Source organism: Bos mutus, chromosome 8 (genome assembly GCF_027580195.1).
Source record: "Bos mutus isolate GX-2022 chromosome 8, NWIPB_WYAK_1.1, whole genome shotgun sequence".
NCBI classification, from domain to species: Eukaryota; Metazoa; Chordata; class Mammalia; order Artiodactyla; family Bovidae; genus Bos; species Bos mutus.
In genome coordinates, this window is record NC_091624.1 from 28073298 (window position 1) to 28096981 (window position 23684).

Genomic DNA, 23684 nt, shown 5'->3' on the forward strand with positions numbered 1-23684 from the left:
ATACTAGCTACTGTCTGGACACAAGGACCTTGAGCTACCCTGGGCACTATTAAGCACCATAGAAAGTGTCATCCCTATATTCAAGAACCCCTTAGCTAAGGGTACTTACCCCCAGACCCGTCCAGCTGTGCGATCCCAGGAGTTTCTCCAACACCCTCATTCACTTACCACCATCGCGGGTTACCTGCCTGTCTGGGGACCACCAGAAAAGAGAGTTTGAAAAACCAAAGTCCTGTTTCCCCCAAAATATTTTTTTATTCTTGCTTACATTTGTGTTTCCAATTGTGAATAAAAAATGCTTAGAAAGTGATTACAAAACATCGTGAACCGGACACGAGGCGTGGGCTCGCCTTCTCTGCGTGAGATGACACAGGGCCTGGCGTCTGGGTCTGGGTCGGCCTGCCTGGGCTCAGTCGGGCTTCTCACTTTCAGAATCTAGAAAACAAAACCGCCACAGCTCATTATAGGCCTGCCGTGACCACGTGAGGCCCCGGAAGTTGGAATGGTGACACCAGAGCTGTCACACTCCGTGGAGGACCGGGCCGCCTGACCACGACCCAGGCACTATACAGATAAGACTCCTGGCTGCCTCTGTCATCTGGCCTCCTTCCACACTGAGCAACCGCCCGAACCAGGCAGGGCCTCCCAGGGTCCGCACAAATGTTGCTCTGGAGAGTGAGGGACCTCTGGCTCCTTGGGCACAGCAAGCAGAGCAGCATCCCAAGCCGCCTCGGCCTCTGCTCAGAGCCAGTGCTGAGGTGGAGCACTGTGGGTGGCTGGAGCACAACGCCTGACTGCACCTCGGTGGAAACACAGGACAAACAGACCAGGGCAGAGACCCCAGCTGGGTGGAGTGGGAGGAACCGCAACCCCCAGCTTGAGTGCATGCAGCAGGCATGCAGGGGCACCGCCAGCTGAGCAAAAGGCCATCAGGGTGGGTGAGCCAGGAAAATGTGGTGAGCCCTGCAGGGGGCCTCCCCCAACTTGCACCTGCTGGACAGCAGAGCCCCTCCAGTGACCGGAGTGCAGGTGGCCCAGCCCCCACCCAGCTGTGTCCAGGGTGAGTCACACAAACCTGGCTTACTGTTAGACAACATGGACAGCGGTCAGAGACACCTTTCAGTTGGCCATGAGACTCATACCCTCCATAGGCAGAGGCTACTGTACATCCAAATGCAGTTCAGATTCAATGTCTGAAAGCCGAGTGAACAGGCTAACCTAGGCCCGGAGCCACAGAGCTGGCCTACGAGCCCTGCCCAACACCCCAGTCTCATCGTCCAAGTCAGGTCGGCTCAGCGTCAGTCACACCAGATCCTGCCAGGAAGACAGCACCTGCCACTCAGCCCCCTGGCCCCTCCTGGCCGCCCCAGCCTCCTGGGCGAGGTGCTGACAGAAGCGTGTTGCTGAGAGTGAAGCTGTGCCAGGACAGCAGCGCTGCCTGCCAGGGCTGCCCACCCGATGCTCCCTATGAGACTGGCTGGTTCAGCTTCTCTGTGGCCAGAAGTTAAGAAAAAGATGTGGCTCCACACTGTTTTCAAGCAAAAATGTTTATTTTTCTCCTTCAAATATACAATCTCTTGGAGAGTCTGTGCCACTGACCATTCCTGTTACAGGCCAGGACTCCAAACCGCATGTCTGGTACAGCAGGGTGGGTGTGGGAAGAGGGCAGTTTCCACCACCCTCAGGAACCAGGCGCACATGATTCTCAATCCAAGGACCCAGGGGCACATTACAGAGAACAGAAATCTCTTACTATAGCTTCATGCCCTGGCAGAAGATTCTGCATAATCACCTAGAAAATTCAATTCTAACTGAATTGACGGAATAATACATTTAAACCAAAAGAATTCAGCCAGTCCTAGTGAAGTCCCAAAGTACAACAGAACTATACAATTCACATCTGGGCAGCCCAACCAGCTGCCTCCCAGTGGGAAGTGGGAAACATCTTGGCCAGTGGGGAGTGGGGCCTTCAGCTCCCACCCTGGGCTGTTTGGTGCCTGTCTGAGATGAGTAGCACTGAAATTTCCAGGAGAGGATCCCTCCTACCCCCCAGCACGATGGCTTGGTGCCTGCAGAACAGTCTGGAGGCCAGAGGTGGGCAGAGTAGCCTGTGAACACTGGGAAAGCTAGGCCCAGGTGGCCACAGGCCTCTGTGCAAACAACAGAAAAGGAAGGCAGGCTGGGAGGGGAGGTTGGTGGGTCCCCTGAGCAGAAGGGGCCACACTCTCTCTGCAGAGCAGGTGGCCTGCCTGTGCTTCTGCACCTCCAGACACAAACCTTTACCTCCCCCACACTCAGAGGAGCCCTGCAGGCTTTGGGTCATGTCTGCTTACCCAGCACTTTACAGCAGTTCCACGTAGCCAAACACAGATGCTAACATTCCTGACTAAGAGATCAACTACCATTAGCAATGCACTGCCCCAATAACCATGCACCCCTGGGCAGTCTGCTGGCAGTGCCCACGGCACTGCAGTTGAGGGAATTTGTCCATCTGTTTGCTATCTGTGACCATACAGCTGGAGAGATCTCATTTTATGAATACAAAGCAGAGTTACTCTAGCATTTGCAACTCTTCAATATTCAAGGTCACTAGTTCAATTTTTTTTAAAGCATGTACAACAGAAAAGATCAGACTTTAGCTTCAGATTTGTAAACCATTCATATCTCTGCAACTTAAAGTGGGAAATAGAGATATCAATGCACAAACCAACTATAAATGAAATACACCTTTCCTGATACACGGTTTTTTAAAACACGTCTTTCCATCAGGGAATGGAAAAGCTGGAATTCAAGGCACTGTACTTCTGCAGGGTTATTACAATGTTCTAACCATCGATTCAAGTACAGGAAGTGAGTGCAAAGACAGCAAGTGTTGACCACAGGAACCTAAGAGGAAATAAGGTCTGCAGCAATAAAGGAAGCAACGATTGCTGCCCATGTGCCAGCTCCCTGGCTGGGCACCCATGAGCAGACAGGGAAGGACTCGGAGGCCAAACCACAACCCGACTCCTCCAGGCTGTTCAGTGTCTTCCACTGGCAAGTAGTGAGACAGAGAGCTACATGATCTGCAGCCTGGGGCCGGGCATGCTGACCACAGTTGGCCTGAAGAACACAGGGAGGGCTGGCGCATCTGCTGCGCCCAGGCTTGGCCCCGCGTTGAGGCTCCGGCTGCCTGCCTGGGCTGCCCAGGGACCCCAGGACACTGGAGCTGGGATCAGGCTTCCATACTGGCCCAAAGGTGGGGCTGGGAGGCAGGAGAGGGCAGTACCTGGCATGGGCACAGGAAGGGCTGAGGCAGCTCCAGGAATGACCACGGTGGGTACAGGGCTGGGTACCGGGGCCAGACATGGCATCCCCATTGCTGTTCGAGATGTGTTCATCTATAAGACAAGAAACATGGCTTCAATCAGCTAGCATCACTCAGTGGCCTTGGGGGTCCCTGCAGTTTCTCCATCCTCAGGAGAGGGTGGTCTCAGGACATGCCCTGGGGCACCTTTTAATGGCTGACATCAGAGTGAAAGTGTGGGGCAAGAAGGCAGCCACACGCCGTGAATGTCCACAGGCCAGAGTGGGCTTCAAAGCAGACCCAGCAGGACCTAAACCCTGAGTAACAGTGAGGGAACCACACACCCCCACCCAAAGGCCTCCTGCTTGACTAGTCAGTGTCATGATGGGAGGTCCAGAACAGCTGGGAGCTCTGCACGGCTGTGCCCAGAGATCTGGAGTCGGGGGCAGGGCGGCACCTCTGCTCCCTGCTCCTCAGGTACAGCCCCGGAAGAGAAGCAGCACAATGAGAAACAAGCTGTGATGGTTAGTGAGGCCAACATGGCCACGATGCAGAAACCTTATGAAGCCACTGCAAGAAGAGATTTCAGACCAACAGCCTTCAAACTCTCTAGACACAATGTTGGCAAATATAACCAAGCAATTAAAAAAAAAAAAAAGATAAAACATCAGAGCCAAGTGAGGTTTTGCCCCACGAATGCAATGATGTCATCCCAGCAAAAATCACTGCATCTCCCCACAGTTACATACCAAAGGAGAATTCCATGTGATGCTCCCCACAGATGCAGGGGGAGTATCTGAGAAGTTCCACACTCCTTCACAGAAAGCACAGGGTCCCTCCTCCATCTGGAAGGGCCTCTGTAGAACCCACAGCCAACCCTGTGCCAATGGTGAAATGCCAAATGTATTTCCCCTTGCCCCTTGCTCCCCTTGCCCCTAGCCAACACTGTATGGGAAAGTTCCAGCCAATAAAAGAAAAGGAATAAGGAACACAGACTGAAAAGAAAAAGGAAAACCATCCTTATTTGCAGACGACAAGACCGTGTATGGAGAAAACCAAAAAGAGCAGACAAACCAATTTCTAGAACTAAGAAGTTAATTTAGCAAGATTGCAGGATACAAGGTACAAAAAATAACCATATTTCTATATGCTACAAACATAATCTGTAAAAGGATATTTTAAAGCAATAAAATTTATAATCACATTCCAAAATATCAACTATCTCAAGGTTAAATTTAATGAAAGATGTGTAACACCTTTACACTGAAAACTACAAAACTTCACTGAGAGAAAATTAGACATAAACAAAGAGACGTCATGTTTATAATAGACTTGCTACTGTTAATGTGTCAAATCTTACCCAGATGATCAACAGACTTAATACAATCAGAATAAAAATCCAATAAGGCTATTTTGTAGATACATACAGGCGGTTTCTAAAATGCAGATGGAACTATTAAAGACCTAGAAAAATCAAGAAATTTTTGGAGGACAAATAAGTATTAACAGATACAAACTATACATAAAAAGATAAACATCAAGAATTTACTGTGTAACACAGAATTATACCTGATATCTTGAAATAACATATAATGGAATACAATTTGAAAAAAAAATGACCACTAACTAAGCCTTCAGCAAACAAAACCAGCAAATGCTGGGGAAGGCAGGACTCTGTTTTCCAGAGTTATCACTTATAATATTCAGATGTCCAGTTTTCACCAAGAAATCACAAATATTTATACACAGAAAATGGAAAGTATGATCCATACAAAGGGGAAAACTCATTAACAGCACCTGTCCCTGAAGAAGTCTAGACACTGTACTTACAAAATAAAGACTTTCAATCTACTGTTTCAAATACGTTCAAAGAATTAAAGGAAACATGGACAAAAAGGAAATCAGGATAATGACGCATGAACAACATGAGAATATCAATAAAGTCAAAGAAGTTATAAAAGGAACCAAATATTAGAGCTGAAATATTAGAGCTAAAAAGGATAATAACTGAAATTAAAATTCCACTAGAGGCTTCCCTAGTGGCTCAGATGGTAAAGCGTCTGTCTGCAATGCAGGAGACCTGGGTTCGATCCCTGGGTTGGGAAGATCCCCTGGAGAAGGAAATGGCAGCCCACTCCAGTATTCTTGCCTGGAAAATCCCATGGATCGCAGAGCCTGGTAGGCTACTGTCCATGGGGTCGCAAAGAGTCAGATACAACTGAGCAACTTCACTTCACTTCAGAGGAGCTCAAAAGCAGATCTGAGCAGGCAGAAAAAGAATCAGCAAATTTGAGACCATATAATTGAAATAGTCAATTCTAAGAAACACAAAGGAAAAAAAAAGAAGATAAGTGTACAGAGTCTATCAAGAAGAGAAAACTAAAAACAGGAAAAAATACTTGAAGTACAGAAAGAAAAGACTGTCAACCAAGATTCTACACTGAGCAGGCTGAAGGAGAAACTAAGACTTCTGGATAAACAGAAACAAAAGCAGGTTGTTACTAAAAGATTTGCCTCACAAGAAATACTAAACAAAAAACTTTCATTTCAGGTTGAAATGAAAGGATAATAGTAACTCAAAAGTCATGGGAAGAAATAAACGAAGCAACTACATAGCTAAATATGTAAGCCAATACTATTGTAATTTTGGTTGTAATTCCTTTTTCCCTTACATGATTAAAAAGGCAAATGCATTATGTAACAATTATAAATCCATGTGAATGGGCACACAGTGTACAAAGATGCAGTCTGTGCAAAAACACAGAGGAGAAGGGATGGAGTTACACAGAAGTAAAGTGCTCTCGCACTATTGAAACAAGGTGGTATCATTCACATAAAGCTGTTATAAGGCTAAGATTTTAACTGTAAACCCCAAGGTAATCAATAAGAAAATAAAAATATATACAGAAAAGTTAAAAGGGGGAGGAATCAAAACACACTACAAAAAAAAACTTGAGGCAACAATGAAGTAATTGAGGAATAAAAAACTGTAAGACATTTTAATGTAAATGGATTGAAATCACTAAATAAAAGATTGGCAGACCGGATAAAAAAGCACAAGTGATCTATATGCTGTCTACAAAAAACTCACTTTCGATACAAAAACACAAAGACGTTGAAAGTAAAAGGAGGGAGGAGAGGAGATCAAGATGGCAGAGTAGGAAGATGATGCCAACCTCACCCTCCCCCATGAACGCATCAAAAATACATCTAATATGTGGAGCAACTCTCCCTGAAAATAAACTGGAAATGGAAAGAAAAATTCTTCTAAAACAAAAGCTGTAAAAGAAAGAGCCATATGAGTCACGTAAGAAGGGAAAGGAGCTATCAGCCTGGGATCTGGGCCCACAGAAGAGAAGGGTGGTATGTGGCGGTCACCAGATCTCTCCTGCTGGTGATTTGACGTACATATTTGGTACTTCAGCCCTAGGGTCCAACATGCTGACCTTTACAGTATAGGAGTTCCAGAAGGGTATATGTCTTCTTCAGTGGTCTGAAAATCAACTGGACTTCGAGGAGGGTGAGAAACCTAGAAACCTAGACCCAAGCTTGCTTACTCCCAGGAATGAAGTGTAGGATGGCGTTCTGGAGAGTTTCATGAAACTGCCTAGCATGTGCCCAGCCCCTCTACCTCTGGAGATTTCCCACCAGGTTGAAAGCTGTCATTGCTAAGCAGAGTGTGTAGCTGGGGATGGAGCTGGCTCAAACCTAACCTTGCATATAAATGGGGCGAGTACAGCCACTGCTGGTACTCAGAGGCAGCAGATCAGGAGCTGATTGGGGCTGACTAGCTTGCTGGGACTGTCCCACTGTATATCTTGCCCCGCACCTGGTGCCCACTGCAGCCCTTTCTGCTCTGGCACTGTGCCTCCTGGGGCAAAGGTGCCATTTCTAGGAGAGGGTAGAGTGCACACTTGGAGGGAAAGCAACCAGCTCAGATACCACCCCTGCTCCAGCACCTGGGGACAAGTCCCCACCCCTGATAGAGTAGCGATGACCACTCAGCATAGAAGAAGCTTCAGTTCACACTTGGCTATGGCTCTAGTCCCTCCATCTCCAGCCCCATCACCCACCAGGTGATACCAGACAGCACATCCTGGGGGGAGACATGACCCATCAGATCCACCTCTCACATCACAACTGCTGAGCACAGGCAGACTGCATAAAGGTCTCCACATAAGTACAACACACCAAGATCAGGATAGGTAACAGTTTCACCTAATTTCATAGCAAGAGGAAATGTTAAGCAAAGTGAGAAAACCAAAGAATGTCTTTCCAATGAAAGAACAATGACAAAACCACCAATAAGAACAGAGAGAATTTACCAGATAATGAGTTCAAAGCATTGGTAATAAGAATGTTAAACAAACTAGGGAAAAGAAAAGATGAACACAGAGAGAATTCTAACAAGGAACTAGAAAGTACAAAAACCAGTCAGAATTGAAGAATGAAATAACTAAAGTGAAAAACATACTAGAAAGAATTAAGAGAAGACTAAGTAATAGAGAAGAATGCACAAGTGATCTGGAAGACAGAATAATGGAAATCACCCAACCAGAATGGTAAAAAGATAAACAAATTTTTAAAATATGAGAACAGTTTAAGGAACCTCTGAGACAACATCAAGTATGCTAACATTCACATTATAGAGGTTCCAGAGAGAAGAGAGAGTGAAGAGGGTTGAAAATGTATTTAATGAAATTATGGCTGAAAATTTCCTGAACCTGAAGAAGGAAACAGATATCTAGGTATTCAGAGCATTCCAAACAAGATGAACTGAGAGATACAGACCAGAACGTATCATAGTTAAAATGGGAAAAGTTAAATTAAAGAGAAAAATTAAAGGTAGCCAGAGAAAAAGTCACATAAAGTCACATACAAAGGAGTACCCATAAGTCTATCCGCTGAATTTTCTGCAGAAACTTAGCAGGCCAAAAGGGAATGGCATGACATACTCAGAGTGGTAAAAGGGAAAAACCTACAACTAGGATTATTTCCAGCAGGACTATCATTCAGAATTGAAAGGGAAATAAAGAACTTCTCAAATAAGGAAAAACTAAAGGAGTTTATCCAGAGAAGGCGATGGCACCCCACTCCAGTACTCTTGCCTGGAAAATCCTATGGACGGAGGAGCCTGGTAGGCTGTAGTCCACGGGGTCGTGAAGAGTCAGACACAATTGAGCAACTTCCCTTTCAGTTTTCACTTTCATGCATTGGAGAAGGAAATGGCAACCCACTCCAGTGTTCTTGCCTGGAGAATCCCAGGGATGGGGGAGCCTGGTGGGCTGCCGTCTATGGGGTTGTGTAGAGTCAGACATGACTGAAGCGACTTAGCAGCAAAGGAGTTTATCAATACTAAACCAATCCTAAAAGTAGTCTTAAATTGTTTTCCCCACGTGGAAAAGAAAGAGGTACAAGATGTAAGAATTTATCAGTTCAGTTCAGTTTGATCACTCAGTCGTGACTGATGTCTCTTTGAGACTCCATGGATTGCAGCATGCCAGGCTTCCCTGTCCATCATCAACTCCTGGAGTTTGTTCAAACTCACGTCCATGAGTCGGTGATGACAGTAAGAATTTATAGGAAAGGAAAAACCCCACAAGTAAACACAAATATGTAGTAAAGGCTGTGGGTCAATCACTCAACATAAGCTAGTACAAAGATTATAAGACAAAAGTTAGAAAATCTACTATAACTACAATAAACAGTTAATGTATATACATGAAGATGTAAAATATGACATCAAAACCACAAACCATAGGGGAGGGTAGTAAAGTGTCCTTTAGAATGTATTTGAACTTAAATGGCTACCAGTTTAAAAAAGCAAATATATAGGTCAACATATATGAACCTCATGGTAACCACAATCAAAATACTACAATGGATACACAAAAAATAGAGAAAGTAACACAAGCATATCACTAAAGAAAATCATCAAAGGGAAGAAACTAAAGGAAGAAGAAAAGAATACAGAATGATAAAAACAACCAGAAAACAAGTAACAAAAAAGCAGTTAAATACAAACTTGTATGTATCTAAATGTTTCAATCAAAAGACAGAGCAGATAACTGGACCCATTTGTGTGCAAGAGACCCTCTTGAAAGACACACAGACTAGGATTTCTCTGGTAGTCTAGTCCATGGGGTCGCTGAGGGTCGGACATGACTGAGCGACTTCACTTTCACTTTTCACTTTGATGCATGGGAGAAGGAAATGGCAACCCACTCCAGTGTTCTTGCCTGGAGAATCCCAGGGACAGGGGAGCCTGGTGGGCTGTCGTCTCTGGGGTCGCACAGAGCCGGACATGACTGAAGTGATTTAGCGGCAGCAGCAGTTATTAAGAATCCAGCTGTCAGTGCAGGGGTCATGGGTTTAATCCCTGGTCTAGGAAGATTCTACATGCCGTGGGGCTACTAAGCCCGTGTGCCACAACTACTGAGCCCACATGCTGCAAATCCTGAGCCAATATGCCTACAACTACTGAAGACTAAGTCTAGAGATTGAGCTCTGCAATGAAAGCAGTCGCTGCAATGAAAAGCCTGTGCACTGCAACTCGAGAGTAGACCCTGCTCACCACAACTAGAGAAAGCCTGCATGGAGCAATGAAGACACAGCATAGGCAAAAAATAAATTAAAATAAATAAAAATTTCAAAAGACATGCAGACTATTTTTCATGCAAATGAAAATGACAAGAAAGCTGGTATCAATACTTACATCTTACAGATAAGACTTTAAAGGAAAGTCCATAAAAAATAAAACGAAGGGCATTATATAATGATACAGTGATCAATTTAAAAAAAAGAATATAACATTCATTAATATATATACATCCCATATCAAATCAGATCAGATCAGTCGCTCAGTCGTGTCTGACTCTTTGCGACCCCATGAATCGCAGCACGCCAGGCCTCCCTGTCCATCACCAACTCCCAGAGTTCACTGAGACTCATGTCCATCGAGTCAGTGATGTCATCCAGCCATCTCATCCTCTGTCGTCCCCTTCTCCTCCTGCCCCCAATCCCTCCCAGCATCAGAGTCTTTTCCAATGAGTCAACTCTTCACATGAGGTGGCCAAAGTATTGGAGTTTCAGCTTTAGCATCATTCCTTCCAAAGAAATCCCAGGGCAGATCTCCTTCAGAATGGACTGGTTGGATCTCCTTGCAGTCCAAGACTCTCAAGAATCTTCTCCACCACCACAGTTCAAAAGCATCAATTCTTCGGCGCTCAGCCTTCTTCCCAGTCCAACTCTCACATCCATACATGACCACAGGAAAAACCATAGCCTTGACTAGACAGACCTTTGTTGGCAAAGTAATGTCTCTGCTTTTGAATATGCTATCTAGGCTGGTCATACAGGTACAACTAAATTTATGGAAAACAAATATTAACAGACATAAAAACAAGAAACTGACAATAATAGAAAAATAGTAGGAGAGTTTAACACTCCACTTACATCAAGGGACAGATTCATACAGATGGAAAATCAATAAGGAAACAGTGGTCTTAAATGACACACTAGACCGGATATACATAATAGATACATATATATAGGGCGTTCCATCCCCAAAACAGCAGAATGCACATTTCTTTTCAACTTCACATGGAAATGAGCTCCAGGATAGATCACAGACTAGGCCACAAAACAAGTCTCAATAAATATAAGAGCATTGAAATTACATCATGCTTTTTTCCCCGAACCACAGCAGTGTGAAACTAGAAACCAATTACTGGAAGAAAAAACACAAACACATGGAGCCTAAATAACATGTCTTTACAAGAAACAATGGGTCAGTGAGGAAATCAGAAAAAAAGAGAAATAAAAACAAAAACACACCTTTGTACCACTAATGTGATGCAGCAAAAGTAGATGTAATAGGGAACATTATAATGATACATACATATCTGAGCATATAAGAAAAATCAAGCTATCTTCTACGTAAATGAATTAGAAAAAGAACAAAGCTCAAGTCAGCACAAGTAAAGAAATAATTAAGGCATTATTTTAAAATAATATTTTTTATTGATCTTTATTGAAAAATAATAAAGATCAGAGAGGAAATGAATAAAATAGAGACAAAAAATAGAAAAGATCAATGGAAGCAAGAGATGATTTTTTAAAAGGATAGACAAAATTGATAAGCTTTTAGATAGGCTCATTAAGAAAAAAAGAGAATTCACATAAGCAAAGTAAGATAGGAAAGAGAAGACTACAACCAATATCAGTGAAACACAATATTGTCAGAGAATATTACAGACAGTTATATGCCAACAAGCTGAACAACCTAGAAGGAATGGATAAAAATCTGAGAAACACAAAGTACTCAAAGACTGAATCAGAAAGACAGAAACAAACTGAACAGATCAATAAGAAATTGAATTAGTGTTAACAACAACAAAAAAAACACTGCCAGCAAACAAAAGTCCAGGTATAGATAGATGGCTTCCCAGGGAAATTCTACCAAATACAATAAGAAGAGCTAATACCTAGCACCAATAAATGAAGCGGGGGGAACACTCCCAAATTCATTCTATGAGGCTATTATTACCCTGATAAAATTTAGGAAAAGGCATTACCCAAAAGAGAAAATTACTTCAGTATCTCTGATGAATATAGACACAAAAATCCTCAAAAATATTAGCAAACCAAATTCAACAACATATAAAAAGGATCATATACCATAATCAAGTGTGATTTATTCCACAAATGCAAAGATAGTTCAAAATCCACAAGTCAATCAGTGTGATACACCACATTAACAAAAGGGAGGATAAGAATCACATGATCATTTCAATAGACACAGGAAAAACATTTGACAAAATTCAACTTCCATTCATGATAAGGACTCACAACAAAGTTGGTACAGAAAAAAACATATTTGAACATAATAAAGGCCATTCATGACACACTGACAGCTAACATACTCAGCTTTTCCCTCTAAAATCAGGAACAAAATAAGGATGCCCACTTTTGCCACTTTCAACATAGTACTGGCAGTCCTAGCCACAGCAATCAGATAAGAAAAAGAAACAAAAGGTATCCAAATTTGAAAGGAAAAAGTGAAAATGTCACTATTTGCAGATGATATATTATATATAGAAAATTCTAAAGTCCCAACAAAAAACGATGAGAACTAATTAATGAATCCAATAAAGTTGTAGGATATAAGACTGACAAACAGAAACCTATTGCTTTTCTAAACACTAATAATCAACTATCAGAAAGCAATAAAATAATCCCATTTAAAATTGCACCAAAGAGAATAAAATATCTAGGAATAAACTTAACCAAAGAGGCAAAAGGTCTATAATCTAAAGACTACAAAACTAAGGCAAAGGAAACAAAAATAAAAATAAACAAGTGGGAATTAATTAAACTTAAAAACTTTTGCACAGGTAAAGAAACCTTTGACCAAAAGAAAAGACAACCTATTGAAAGTGAGAAAATATTTGCAAAGTATATGACCGATAAGGGGTTAATATCCAAAATAAACAAACAGCTCATATAACTCAATATAAACAAAACATCTTATTTTAAAAAATAGGCAGAGGACTGGAATAGATATTTTTCAAAGAAAACATACAGATGACCAAAGGCACATGAGAAGATTTTCAATACTGGTTATCAGAGAAACGTAAGTCAATATCACAGTGAGGCATCACCTTACACCTATCACAATAGCTATAACCAAAAAGATCACCAATAACAAATGTTGGCAAGGATACTGATAAAAGGGTACCCTAGTACACTGTTGATGGGAATGCAAATTGGTGGAGCCACTATGGAAAAATCATAGAGGTTTTTCAAAAAACTGAAACTAGAAAGACTATATGATTCAGCAATTCCATTCTTGAGTATGAATCAACAGAAAATGAAAACACTAATTTAAAAAGATACATGTACCTCAAACGTATGTTCACAGCAGCATTATGTACAACAGCCAAAATATGGAAACAACCTAAGAAACAGATGAATGGATAAAGATATGTGGTTTACATATATAATGGAATATTACTCAGCCATAAGAATGAAATTTTGCCATTCACATCAATATAGATGAAGCTGGAGAGTATTGTGCTTAGTGAAAAAAGTCAGAGAGAGAAAGACAAATACTGTATCTGATCAGATATATGTGGAATCTAAAAAAAATGAACATAACAAAACAGATACAGATTCAAAGATATGCAGAAAATAAATTAGTGGCTACCAGTGGGAAGCTGGAGGGAGAGAAGGCAAGACAGTAGCTGGAGATTAAGAGATATAAACCAATATGTATAAAATAAATAAGCTACAAAGATATATTGTACAGCACAGGGAATATAGCCAACATTTTATAATAATTTTAATGATATACATCTATAAAAATATTGAATCACAATGCTGCACATTTGAAACTAATAAATAGTTTAAATCAACTATCAGTTCAGTTCAGTTCAGTTCAGTCGCTCAATGGTGTCCGACTCTTTGTGACCCCATGAATCGCAGCATGCCAGGCCTCCCTGTCCATCACCAACTCCCGGAGTTTACTCAAACTCATGTACATTGAGTCAGTGATGCCATCCAGCCATCTCATCTTCTGTCATTCCCTTCTCCTCCTGCCCTCAATCCCTCCCAGCATCAGGGTCTTTTCCAATGAGTCAGCTCTTCGCATGAGGTGGCCAAAGTTTCGGAGTTTCAGCTTCAACATCAGTCCTTCCAATGAACACCCAGGACTAATCTTTAGAATGGACTGGTTGGATCTCCTTGCAGTCCAAGGGACTCTCAGGAGTCTTCTCCAACACCACAGTTCAAAAGCATCAATTCTTCAGTGCTCAGCTTTCCTCACAGTCCAACTCTCACATCCATACATGACCACAGGAAAAACCATAGCCTTGACCAGACAGACCTTTGTTGGCAAAGTAATGTCTCTGCTTTTGAATATGCTATCTAGGTTGGTCATAACTTTCCTTCCAAGGAGTAAGCATCTTTTAATTTCATGGCTGCAGTCACCATCTGCAGTGATTTTGGGGCCCTAAAAAATAAAGTCTGACACTGTTCCCACTGTTTCCCCATCTATTTCCCATGAAGTGATGGGACCAGGTGCCATGATCTTCGTTTTCTGAATGTTGAGCTTTAAGCCAACTTTTTCACTCTCCTGTTTCACTTCTATCAAGAGGCTTTTTAGTTCTTCTTCACTTTCTGCCATAAGGCTGGTGTCATCTGCATATCTGAGGTTATTGATATTTCTCCCTGCAATCTTGATTCCAGCTTGTGCTTCTTCCAGCCCAGCGTTTCTCACAATATACTCTGCGTATAAGTTAAATAAACAGGGTGACAATATACAGCCTTGACATATTCCTTTTCCTATTTGGAACCAGTCTGTTGTTCCATGTCCAGTTCTGAGTGTTGCTTCCTGACATGCATATAGGTCAGGAAGGTCTGGTATTTCCATCTCTTTCAGAATTTTCCACAGTTTATTGTGATCCACACAGTCAAAGGCTTTGGCATAGTCAATAAAGCAGAAATACATGTTTTTCTGGAACTCTCTTGCTTTTTCCATGATCCAGCTGATGTTGGCAATTTGATCTCTGGTTCCTCTGCCTTTTCTAAATCCAGCTTCAACATCTGGAATTTCACAGTTCACGTATTGCTGAAGCCTGGCTTGGAGAATTTTGAGCATTACTTTACGAGCATGTGAGATGAGTGCAATTGTGTGGTAGTTTGAGCATTCTTTGGCATTGGAATGAAAACTGACCTTTTCCAGTCCTGTGGCCACTGCTGAGTTTCCCAAATTTGCTGGCATATTGAGTGTAGCACTTCCACAGCATCATCTTTCAGGATTTGAAATAGCTCAACTGTACTTCAATTAAAAAAATTTTTTTAAGAAAGTAAAATGACATGAAATAAAACTCCTGAGAGCTCATCCAAGATGGTGCAGCAGGAAGAGCTCGGGTTCACCCCCTCTCAGGAGCATACATACACACAAAAAATGCTGAGGAGCCATCAATAAAAAAGACTGAAAGTGGCCAAAAAAGATATGCTACATCCAAGGATATAAGGAATAAACAAAAACAAGATGGTAGGAAGGGTATACTTGCAATATAATCAAATCCCATACACACTAGATGGACTATCCACAAACTGGAGATTAATCACATCGCAGAAGTTCTCCCACATGAGTTAGAGCTTTGAGCCCCAAGTCAGGTTCTCCAGCCTGAGGCTCTGATAGCAGAGGGAGGAGCCCCAAAAGTACCTGGCTTTGAAGGCCAGCAGGGCTTGACTGCAAGAGCTCCACAGGAGTGACTGAACTGAACTAGACCACAAAATAATGCAGAAAGATATAAATCATACAAAGTATACTTTCTAACACAATGGATGAAACTAAAAAACTAGACAACTGGCATATATATATACACACACATATACATACATACATAGAAAGTAAATGACAAACTCAAACAACCAAATAGTCAAAGACATTATCACAAGCAAAACCAGAAAACACCTTCAGTTCAGCCACTCAGTTGGGTCTGATTCTTTGCAACCCCATGAACTGCAGCACACCAGGCCTTCCTGTCCATCACCAACTCCTGGAGTGTGCTCAAACTCATGTCCATTAAGTCAGTGATGCCATCCAACCATCTCATCCTCTGCTGTCCCCTTCTCCTCCTGCCTTCAATCTTTCCCAGCATCAGGGTCTTTTCAGTTATTTGCATCAGATGGCCAAAGTATTGAGTTTCAGCTTCAGCCCTTTCAATAAATATTCAGGACTGATTTCCTTCAGAATGGACTGGTTGGATCTCCTTGCAGTCCAAGCGACTCTCAAGAGTTTTCTCTCACACCACAGTTCAAAAGCATCAATTCTTTGGCGCTCAGCTTTCTTTATGGTCCAACTCTCACATCCATAACATGACTACTGAAAAAATCTAGCTTTGAATATAAGGACTTTTGTCAGCAAAGTAACGTCTCTGCTTTTTAATACGCTGTCTAGATTTGTCATACTTTTTCTTCCAAAGAGCAAGTGTCTTTTAATTTCATGGCTGCAGTCACCATCTGGAGTGATTTTGGAGCCCAAAAAAATAAAGTCTGACACTGTTTCCCCATCTATTTCCCATGAAGTGATGGGACCGGATGCCATGATCTTCGCTTTCTGAATGTTGAGCTTTAAGCCAACTTTTTCACTCTCCACTTTCACTTTCATCAAGAGGCTCTTTTGTTCCTCTTCACTTTCTGTCATAAGGCTGATGTCATATGCATATCTGAGGTTATTGATATTCCTCCCTGCAATCTTGATTCCAGCTTATGCGTCACCCAGTCTGGCATTTTGCATGATATACTCTACATATAGGTTAAATAAGCAGGGTGACAATACACAGCCTTGACATACTCCTTTCCCACTTTGGAACCAGTCTGTTGTTCCAGGTCCGGTTCTAACTGTTGCTTCTTGACCTGCATACAGATTTCTCAGGAGGCAGGTCAGGTGGTCTGGTATTCCCATCTCTTAAGAATTTTCCAGTTTGTTGTGATCCACACAGTCAAAGGCTTTGGCATAGTTAATAAAACAGAAGTAGATGTTTTTCTGGAATTCCCTTGCTTTTTCTATGATCTAACGGATGTCGGCAATTTGATCTCTGGTTCCTCTGCTTTTTCTAAATCCAGCTTCAACATCTGAAAGTTCACGGTTCACATATTGTTGAAGCCTGGCTTGGAGAATTTTGAGCATTACTTTACTAGCGTGTGAGATGAGTGCAATTGTGTGGTAGTTTGAGCATTCTTTGGCATTTCCCTTCTTAGGGATTGGAATAAAAACACATTTTCCAGTCCTGTGGCCACTGCTGAGTTTTCCAAATTTCCTAGCATTTTGAGTGCAGCACTTTCACAGCATCATCTTTTAGAATTTGAAATAGCTCAACTGGAATTCCATCACCTCCACTAGCTTTGTTCGTACTGATGCTTCCTAAGGCCCACTTGACTTCGTATTCTAGGATGTCTGGCTCTGGCTCACACCATCGAGATTATCTGGGCCATGAAGAACTTTTTTGGATAGTTCTTCTGTGTATTCTTGCCACCTCTTCTTAATATCTTCTGCTTCTGTTAGGTCCAAACCATTTCTGTCCTTTATTGTGCCCCATCTTTGGATGAAATGTTCCCTTGGTATGTCTAATTTTCCTGAAGAGATCTCTAGTCTTTCTCATTCTATTGTTTTTCTCGATTTCTTTGCATTGATCACTGAGGGAGGCTTTCTTATCTCTCCTTGCTATTCTTTGGAACTCTGCATTCAGATGGGTGTATCTTTATTTTTCTCCTTTGTCTTTCATTTCTCTTCTTTTCTCAACTATTTGTAAGGCCTTCTCACACAACTATTTTGCCTTTTTGCATTTCTTTTTCTTGGGGATGGTTTGATCCCTGTGTCCTGTACAATGTCATGAACGTCTGTCCATAGTTCTTCAGGTACTCTGTCTATTGTATCTAATCACCTTAGAACAAATTAAAAGGAAAACACAATAGTGTCCAGAGGGAAATTTGTATCTGTAAAAGTCTACATTAAAAAAGAAAGATCTTAAGTCAACAACCTAACTGTATACCATAATAAAGATTATAAGTAAGGTACATACGGAAAATACAGAATAGAAAAACAATAAAGAAAAATCAATGAAATAAAAACTTGGTGTTTTAAAAAGATAAAAAATTGGCTAAGTTTTTAGCCACCAAACTGGAAATTCAGATGAAATATACAAATTCCTAGAAACACATAAACTTCCAAAACAGACTCAAGAGGAAACAGAAAAATCTGAATAGACCTATAACAAGTACTGAGATTGAATTATGAAGAAAAAAAGAAACTCTCAACAAAGAAAATCCCCAGGATAAGATGACTTCCCTGATGAGCTGTACTATTTAAAGAATTAAAACCAATACTTCTCAAACTCTTCCAAAAAGCTGAAGAGGTAGGAAACTTCCTAAATCATTACATGTAGCCAGCATCACCCTGATATCAAGGCTAAAGATATCACAAAAAAAAAAAATTATAACCTAATACCTTTGATAAATACTGATGCAGAAAGTAGCAAACTGCATTCAATCAATTCAATGACCAGGTGCAATTTATCTGAGGAATGCAAGGATCATTTAATATATGAAAATCAATCAACATAATATACCATTAGTAGAATGAAAGATTGAAAAGCTATGATCATCTAAATGCAGAAAAACCACTTGTCAAAATCTAACACTCTTTCATGACAAAAGCACTCAACATACTAGAAATAAAACAGAATATTCTCAGTATGATGAAGGCCATATATAAAGAATAATGTGAAATATCATTATGATGTGAAAAATCTGAAAGCTTTTCCTCTAAGATGAAGACAAAGATGGCCACTTTTGCCATTTCTATTCAATATAGTACTTGGAGTTCTAGCCAGAGAAATTAGGCAAGAAAAGGAGATAAAAGGCATCCAAACTGGAAAGAAAGAAGTGAAATTACCTCTGTTCAGAGACAACACGTTCTTCTATGCAGATAGCCCTAAAGAACATACACACACACATGCAGACAAACTGCTAGAATTTATGAATTTAGCAAAGTTGAAATGGCAACCCATTCCAGTGTTCTTGCCTGGAGAATCCCAGGGACGGGGGAGCCTTGTAGGCTGCTGTCTCTGGGGTTGCACAGAGTCGGACACGACTGAAGCGACTTAGCAGCAGCAGAAACAGAATAGCAGTTACCAGTGGCTGGATAACCAGAGTTACCAGAAAGAGGCATTGTTGTTCCTTCAGTTCAGTTCAGTTCAGTCGCTCAGTTGTGTCCGACTCTTTGCGACCCCATGAATCACAGCATGCCAGGCCTCCCTGTCCGTCACCAACTCCCAGAGTTCACTGAGACTCACGTCCATTGAGTCAGTGATGCCATCCAGCCATCTCATCTTCTGTCGTCCCGTTCTCCTCCTGCCCCTAATCCCTCCCAGCATCAGGGTCTTTTCCAATGAGTCAACTCTTCACATGAGGTGGCCAAAGTAATGGAGTTTCAGCTTCAGCATCATTCCCTCCAAAGAAATCCCAGGGCTGGTCTCCTTCAGAATGGACTGGTTGGATCTCCTTGCAGTCCAAGGGACTCTCAAGAGTCTTCTCCAACACCACAGTTCAAAAGCATCAATTCTTCAGCGCTCAGCCTTCTTCACAGGCCAACTCTCACATCCATACATGACCACAGGAAAAACCATAGCCTTGACTAGACGGACCTTTGTTGGCAAAGTAATGTCTCTGCTTTTGAATATGCTATCTAGGTTGGTCATAACTTTCCTTCCAAGGAGTAAGCATCTTTTAATTTCATGGCTGCAGTCACCATCTGCAGTGATTTTGGGGCCCAAAAAAATAAAGTCTGACACTGTTCCCACTGTTTCCCCATCTATTTCCCATGAAGTGATGGGACTGGATGCCATGATCTTCGTTTTCTGAATGTTGAGCTTTAAGCCAACTTTTTCACTCTCCACTTTCACTTTCATCAAGAGGCTTTTGAGTTCCTCTTCCCTTTCTGCCATAAGGGTGGTGTCATCTGCATATCTGAGGTTATTGATATTTCTCCCAGCAATCTTGATTCCAGCTTGTGTTTCTTTCAGTCCAGCGTTTCTCATGATGTACTCTGCATATAAGTTAAATAAACAGGGAGACAATATACAGCCTTGACGTACTCCTTTTCCTATTTGGAACCATTCTGTTGTTCCATGTCCAGTTCTAACTGTTGCTTCCTGACCTGCATACAGATTTCTCAAGAGGCAGGTCAGGTGGTCTGGTATTCCCATCTCTTTCAGAATTTTCCACAGTTTATTGTGATCCACACAGTCAGAGGCTTTGGCATAGTCAATAAAGTAGAAATAGATGTTTTTCTGGAACTCTCTTGCTTTTTCCATGATCCAGCGGATGTTGGCAACTTGATCTCTGGTTCCTCTGCCTTTTCTAAAAACAGCTTGAACATCAGGAAGTTCACGGTTCACGTATTGCTGAAGCCTGGCTTGGAGAATTTTGAGCATTACTTTACTAGCATGTGAGATGAGTGCAATTGTGTGGTAGTTTGAGTATTCTTTGGCATTGCCTTTCTTTGGGATTGGAATGAAAACTGACCTTTTCCAGTCCTGTGGCCACTGCTGAGTTTTCCAAATTTGCTGGCATATTGAGTGTAGCACTTTCTGAGTAGTTTCTGTCTGGAATAACAAAAAAGTTCTAGAAATGGATAGTCGTGAATAGTTAAGAAAAGAACCAAAACCTTATTAAGAATCACAGATATCTGAAGAACACAATCAGCAGAGCTGACCAACAGGACCTGGCCCAGCAAAGAGAGTTGATGCGGTGGAGTCTGAACAGAAAAGTAGAGACTAGCCTGCCCAAGGCTTGGGTGCAGACCCTGCAGGGCCTTGGGGCCAGGTTATAAGCTCTCAATTCTGTGCCAGAATAATGGAACATAGATTTGAGGAGTTTAATGGAGGTGCATTGTCAGGAGGGTGCTACAGAAGAGGAACAGAGGAAGTTCAGACGGGGAGTGTGGATATGAGACGGAATCAAAGAGGATGACCTCAAGCACCTGTGGAGCTGGACCAAGACTGACAACTTGGGTCAAAAATCCAGTCCCAGCAAGCTTTAAGGAACTGAAAACACACGAAATTTGTTCTCTTACCACAGTCCATTTATGCTAAAAAAAAAAAAAAAAACTAACAAAAAGATTAATAAATATATTGCTCAGTTGTGTCCAAATCTTTGCAATCCCATGGACTGTAGCATGCCAGGCTCTTCTGTCCATGGATTTCCCAGGCAAGAATACTGGAGTGGGTTGCCATTCCCTTCTCCAGGGGATCTTCCCGACCCAGGATTGAACCTGAGTCTCCTGCTTGGCAGGCGCATATTCTTTACCACCTGAGAAGACCCTAATAACTATATTACCTCAGTTAATTACTATATTACCTCAAATCACCATAGAAACTATAAAATATTTGAACAGAAGGCTAAAGAAAATGCTATATATCAAAATCTTTAGAATGCAGCTAGTATCAGTAGAAGGCATTTTATAGCCTGAATACCTGTATTAAAAAAGAAGAAAGGCTCAAAATCAATGCACTACATATCTCAAGAAACTTTCTAGAAAAAAGTAACCCAAAGATAGAAGAAATAATAAAAGGAAGAAACTAATGAAATTACAGTAAAGAATTATCATCAAAGTGACGTGTTCTTTGAAAAGGCTAATAAAATTTATAAACTCAGAGAAATCACCATTATCAGGAATGAAAACAAGACATCACTGCAAATCCTGCAAACCGTGAAGAGAAGATATTATAAGCAACTTTATGCCAATTAATTGGAAAACTGAGATAAATTTAGAGATGTACCAATTGTTAGAAAAGCAGAATTTAACAGAAAGAATAGAAAACCTAAATGGTACTAAAACTGTAAAGGAAATGAAATCCATAATGGAAACCTTACCCTCAAGGGATGGAGAGAAATGTGACAAATACATACAAGCAAAATGCCAATCACAGCTCACAGGTAGAGGGTACCTGAGAGTTCACTGAAGAATTTTCAATCTTTTGTACATTTGAAACTTTTGAACCTTTCCACACTGAAAAAAATAAAATAAAAGGCCATCATCAAAAAATCTACAAACAATAAATGCTGGGGAGAGTGTGAAGAGAATGCTGGTAGAAATGTAAATCGGTACAGCCACTATGGGCTTCCCTGTGGTTCAGCTGGTAAAGAATCCGACTGCAATGCGGGAGACCTGGGTTTCAATCCCTGGGTTAGGAAGATCCCCTGGAGAGGGGAAAGGCCACCCACTCCAGTATTCTGGCCTAGAGAATTCCATGTACTGTATAGTCTGTGGGGTCACAAAGAGTCGGACATGACTGAGCGACTTTCACTTCACTTCATAGCCACTGTAGAGAACCGTATGGAGGCTTCTCAAAAAACTAAAAATAGAGCTACCATATGCTCCTGTAATCCCTCGCCTGGGCATGTATACGGACAAAAACATGGCCCCAAAGGATACATCCAGCTCAGTGTTCATTGTAGCACTGTTTACAATAGGCAAGACATGGAAGCAACGTACGTGCCCATGGACAGATGAATAAAGATGAGATACCCATATACAGTGGAACATTACTTAGCCATTAAAAAGAATGAAATAGTGCCTTTTGGAGCAACATGGATGGTCTTAAAGACTGTCATACTGAATGAAGTAAGTCAGACCAAGCAAGACAAATATTGTAAAATATCACTACTTTATGCAAAATCTTAAAAAAAAAAAAAAGATACAGATGAACTTATTTACAAAGCAGAAACAAACTCACAGGCTTGAACGAACTTATAGTTACTGCGGGGAAGGAAGAGTGAGGGAGTTTGGGACTGACATGTACATACTGCTATATTTAAAATGGACAGAGACTTCCCTGGTAGTCCAGTGATTAAGAATCCGCCTTCAAATGCAGGGGGTGGGAGTTCCACCCCTGGCTGGGGAAGATCCCACATGCTGCAGGGCCACTAAGCCTGCACATTGCAACTACTGAGCTCACACACTCTAGAGGCTGCATGCCACAACTAGGGAGCCTGTGCGCCGAACAACAGAAACCCCACAGCACAACTAGAGAGAAGGCCCCATGCACAACCAGGGAAAGCCTGTGTGCGACAAAGAGCCCGTGGGCCACAGTGAAGACTGAGCGCGGCCCCCTCCCCCGCCAAACAATGGATAACCAAAGAGAAAGCCTGTGTGCGACAAAGAGCCCGTGGGCCACAGTGAAGACTGAGCGCGGCCCCCTACCCCGCCAAACAATGGCTAACCAAAGAGCCCGTGGGCCACAGTGAAGACTGAGCGCGGCCCCCTCCCCCACCAAAAAATGGATAACCAACGTAGCACAGGAAACTTTGTTCAGTATTATGAAACAACTTAAATGGGAAAAAAATTTTGAAAAAAGAACAGATACATGTGTATGTATAACTGAAACACTTGGCTGTACCCTTGAAACTAAGACCACATTATTAATCAACCACATTCCAATATAAAATAAAAAGTTAAAAAAAAAAAAAAACAGAATAAAATAAAATCTCCTGGCCCAGATGGCTTCACCAGTAAACTATGCTAAACATTTCAGGGAGAAAGAACATAATCTTGCACAAACTCCCCCAGGAGACTGAAAAAGAGGGAATACTCCTTCAGTGTAGGTTTTGAAGTCAGCAGTCCTGATTCAGGAACAAATCACACAACAGAACCAAAGACAGCAGCTCCTCACTTCTGCCCTACATGTTCTGGGCACACCTGAGCTAAAACACAACAAGAGGTATGCCCCTGGGTACGTCATGCAGACCACGCCCACTTTGCCAGCTTGGGTTCTGATGGAAGACAGTGAAGGTGGGGCCACCAGGACAAGGCCATACCTGCAAG

General features: G+C 41.9%; 1 protein-coding gene across 9 annotated transcripts in view; it reads right to left on the reverse strand.

Moving 5' to 3' along the window:
- Positions 1-230: 230 nt before the first annotated feature.
- Positions 231-23684, reverse strand: part of WNK2 (WNK lysine deficient protein kinase 2) — a 146872-nt gene continuing 123418 nt past the window's right edge. For all 9 annotated transcript variants that reach the window (XM_070375260.1, XM_070375258.1, XM_070375255.1 and 6 more), the window contains 2 exons: positions 3269-3380; positions 231-435 (listed from right to left, as the gene is read on the reverse strand). In XM_070375260.1, coding sequence (XP_070231361.1) covers positions 410-435; positions 3269-3380 — 138 coding nt within the window. In that variant the 3' untranslated portion in view covers positions 231-409. The remainder of the gene's footprint in view (positions 436-3268; positions 3381-23684) is intronic.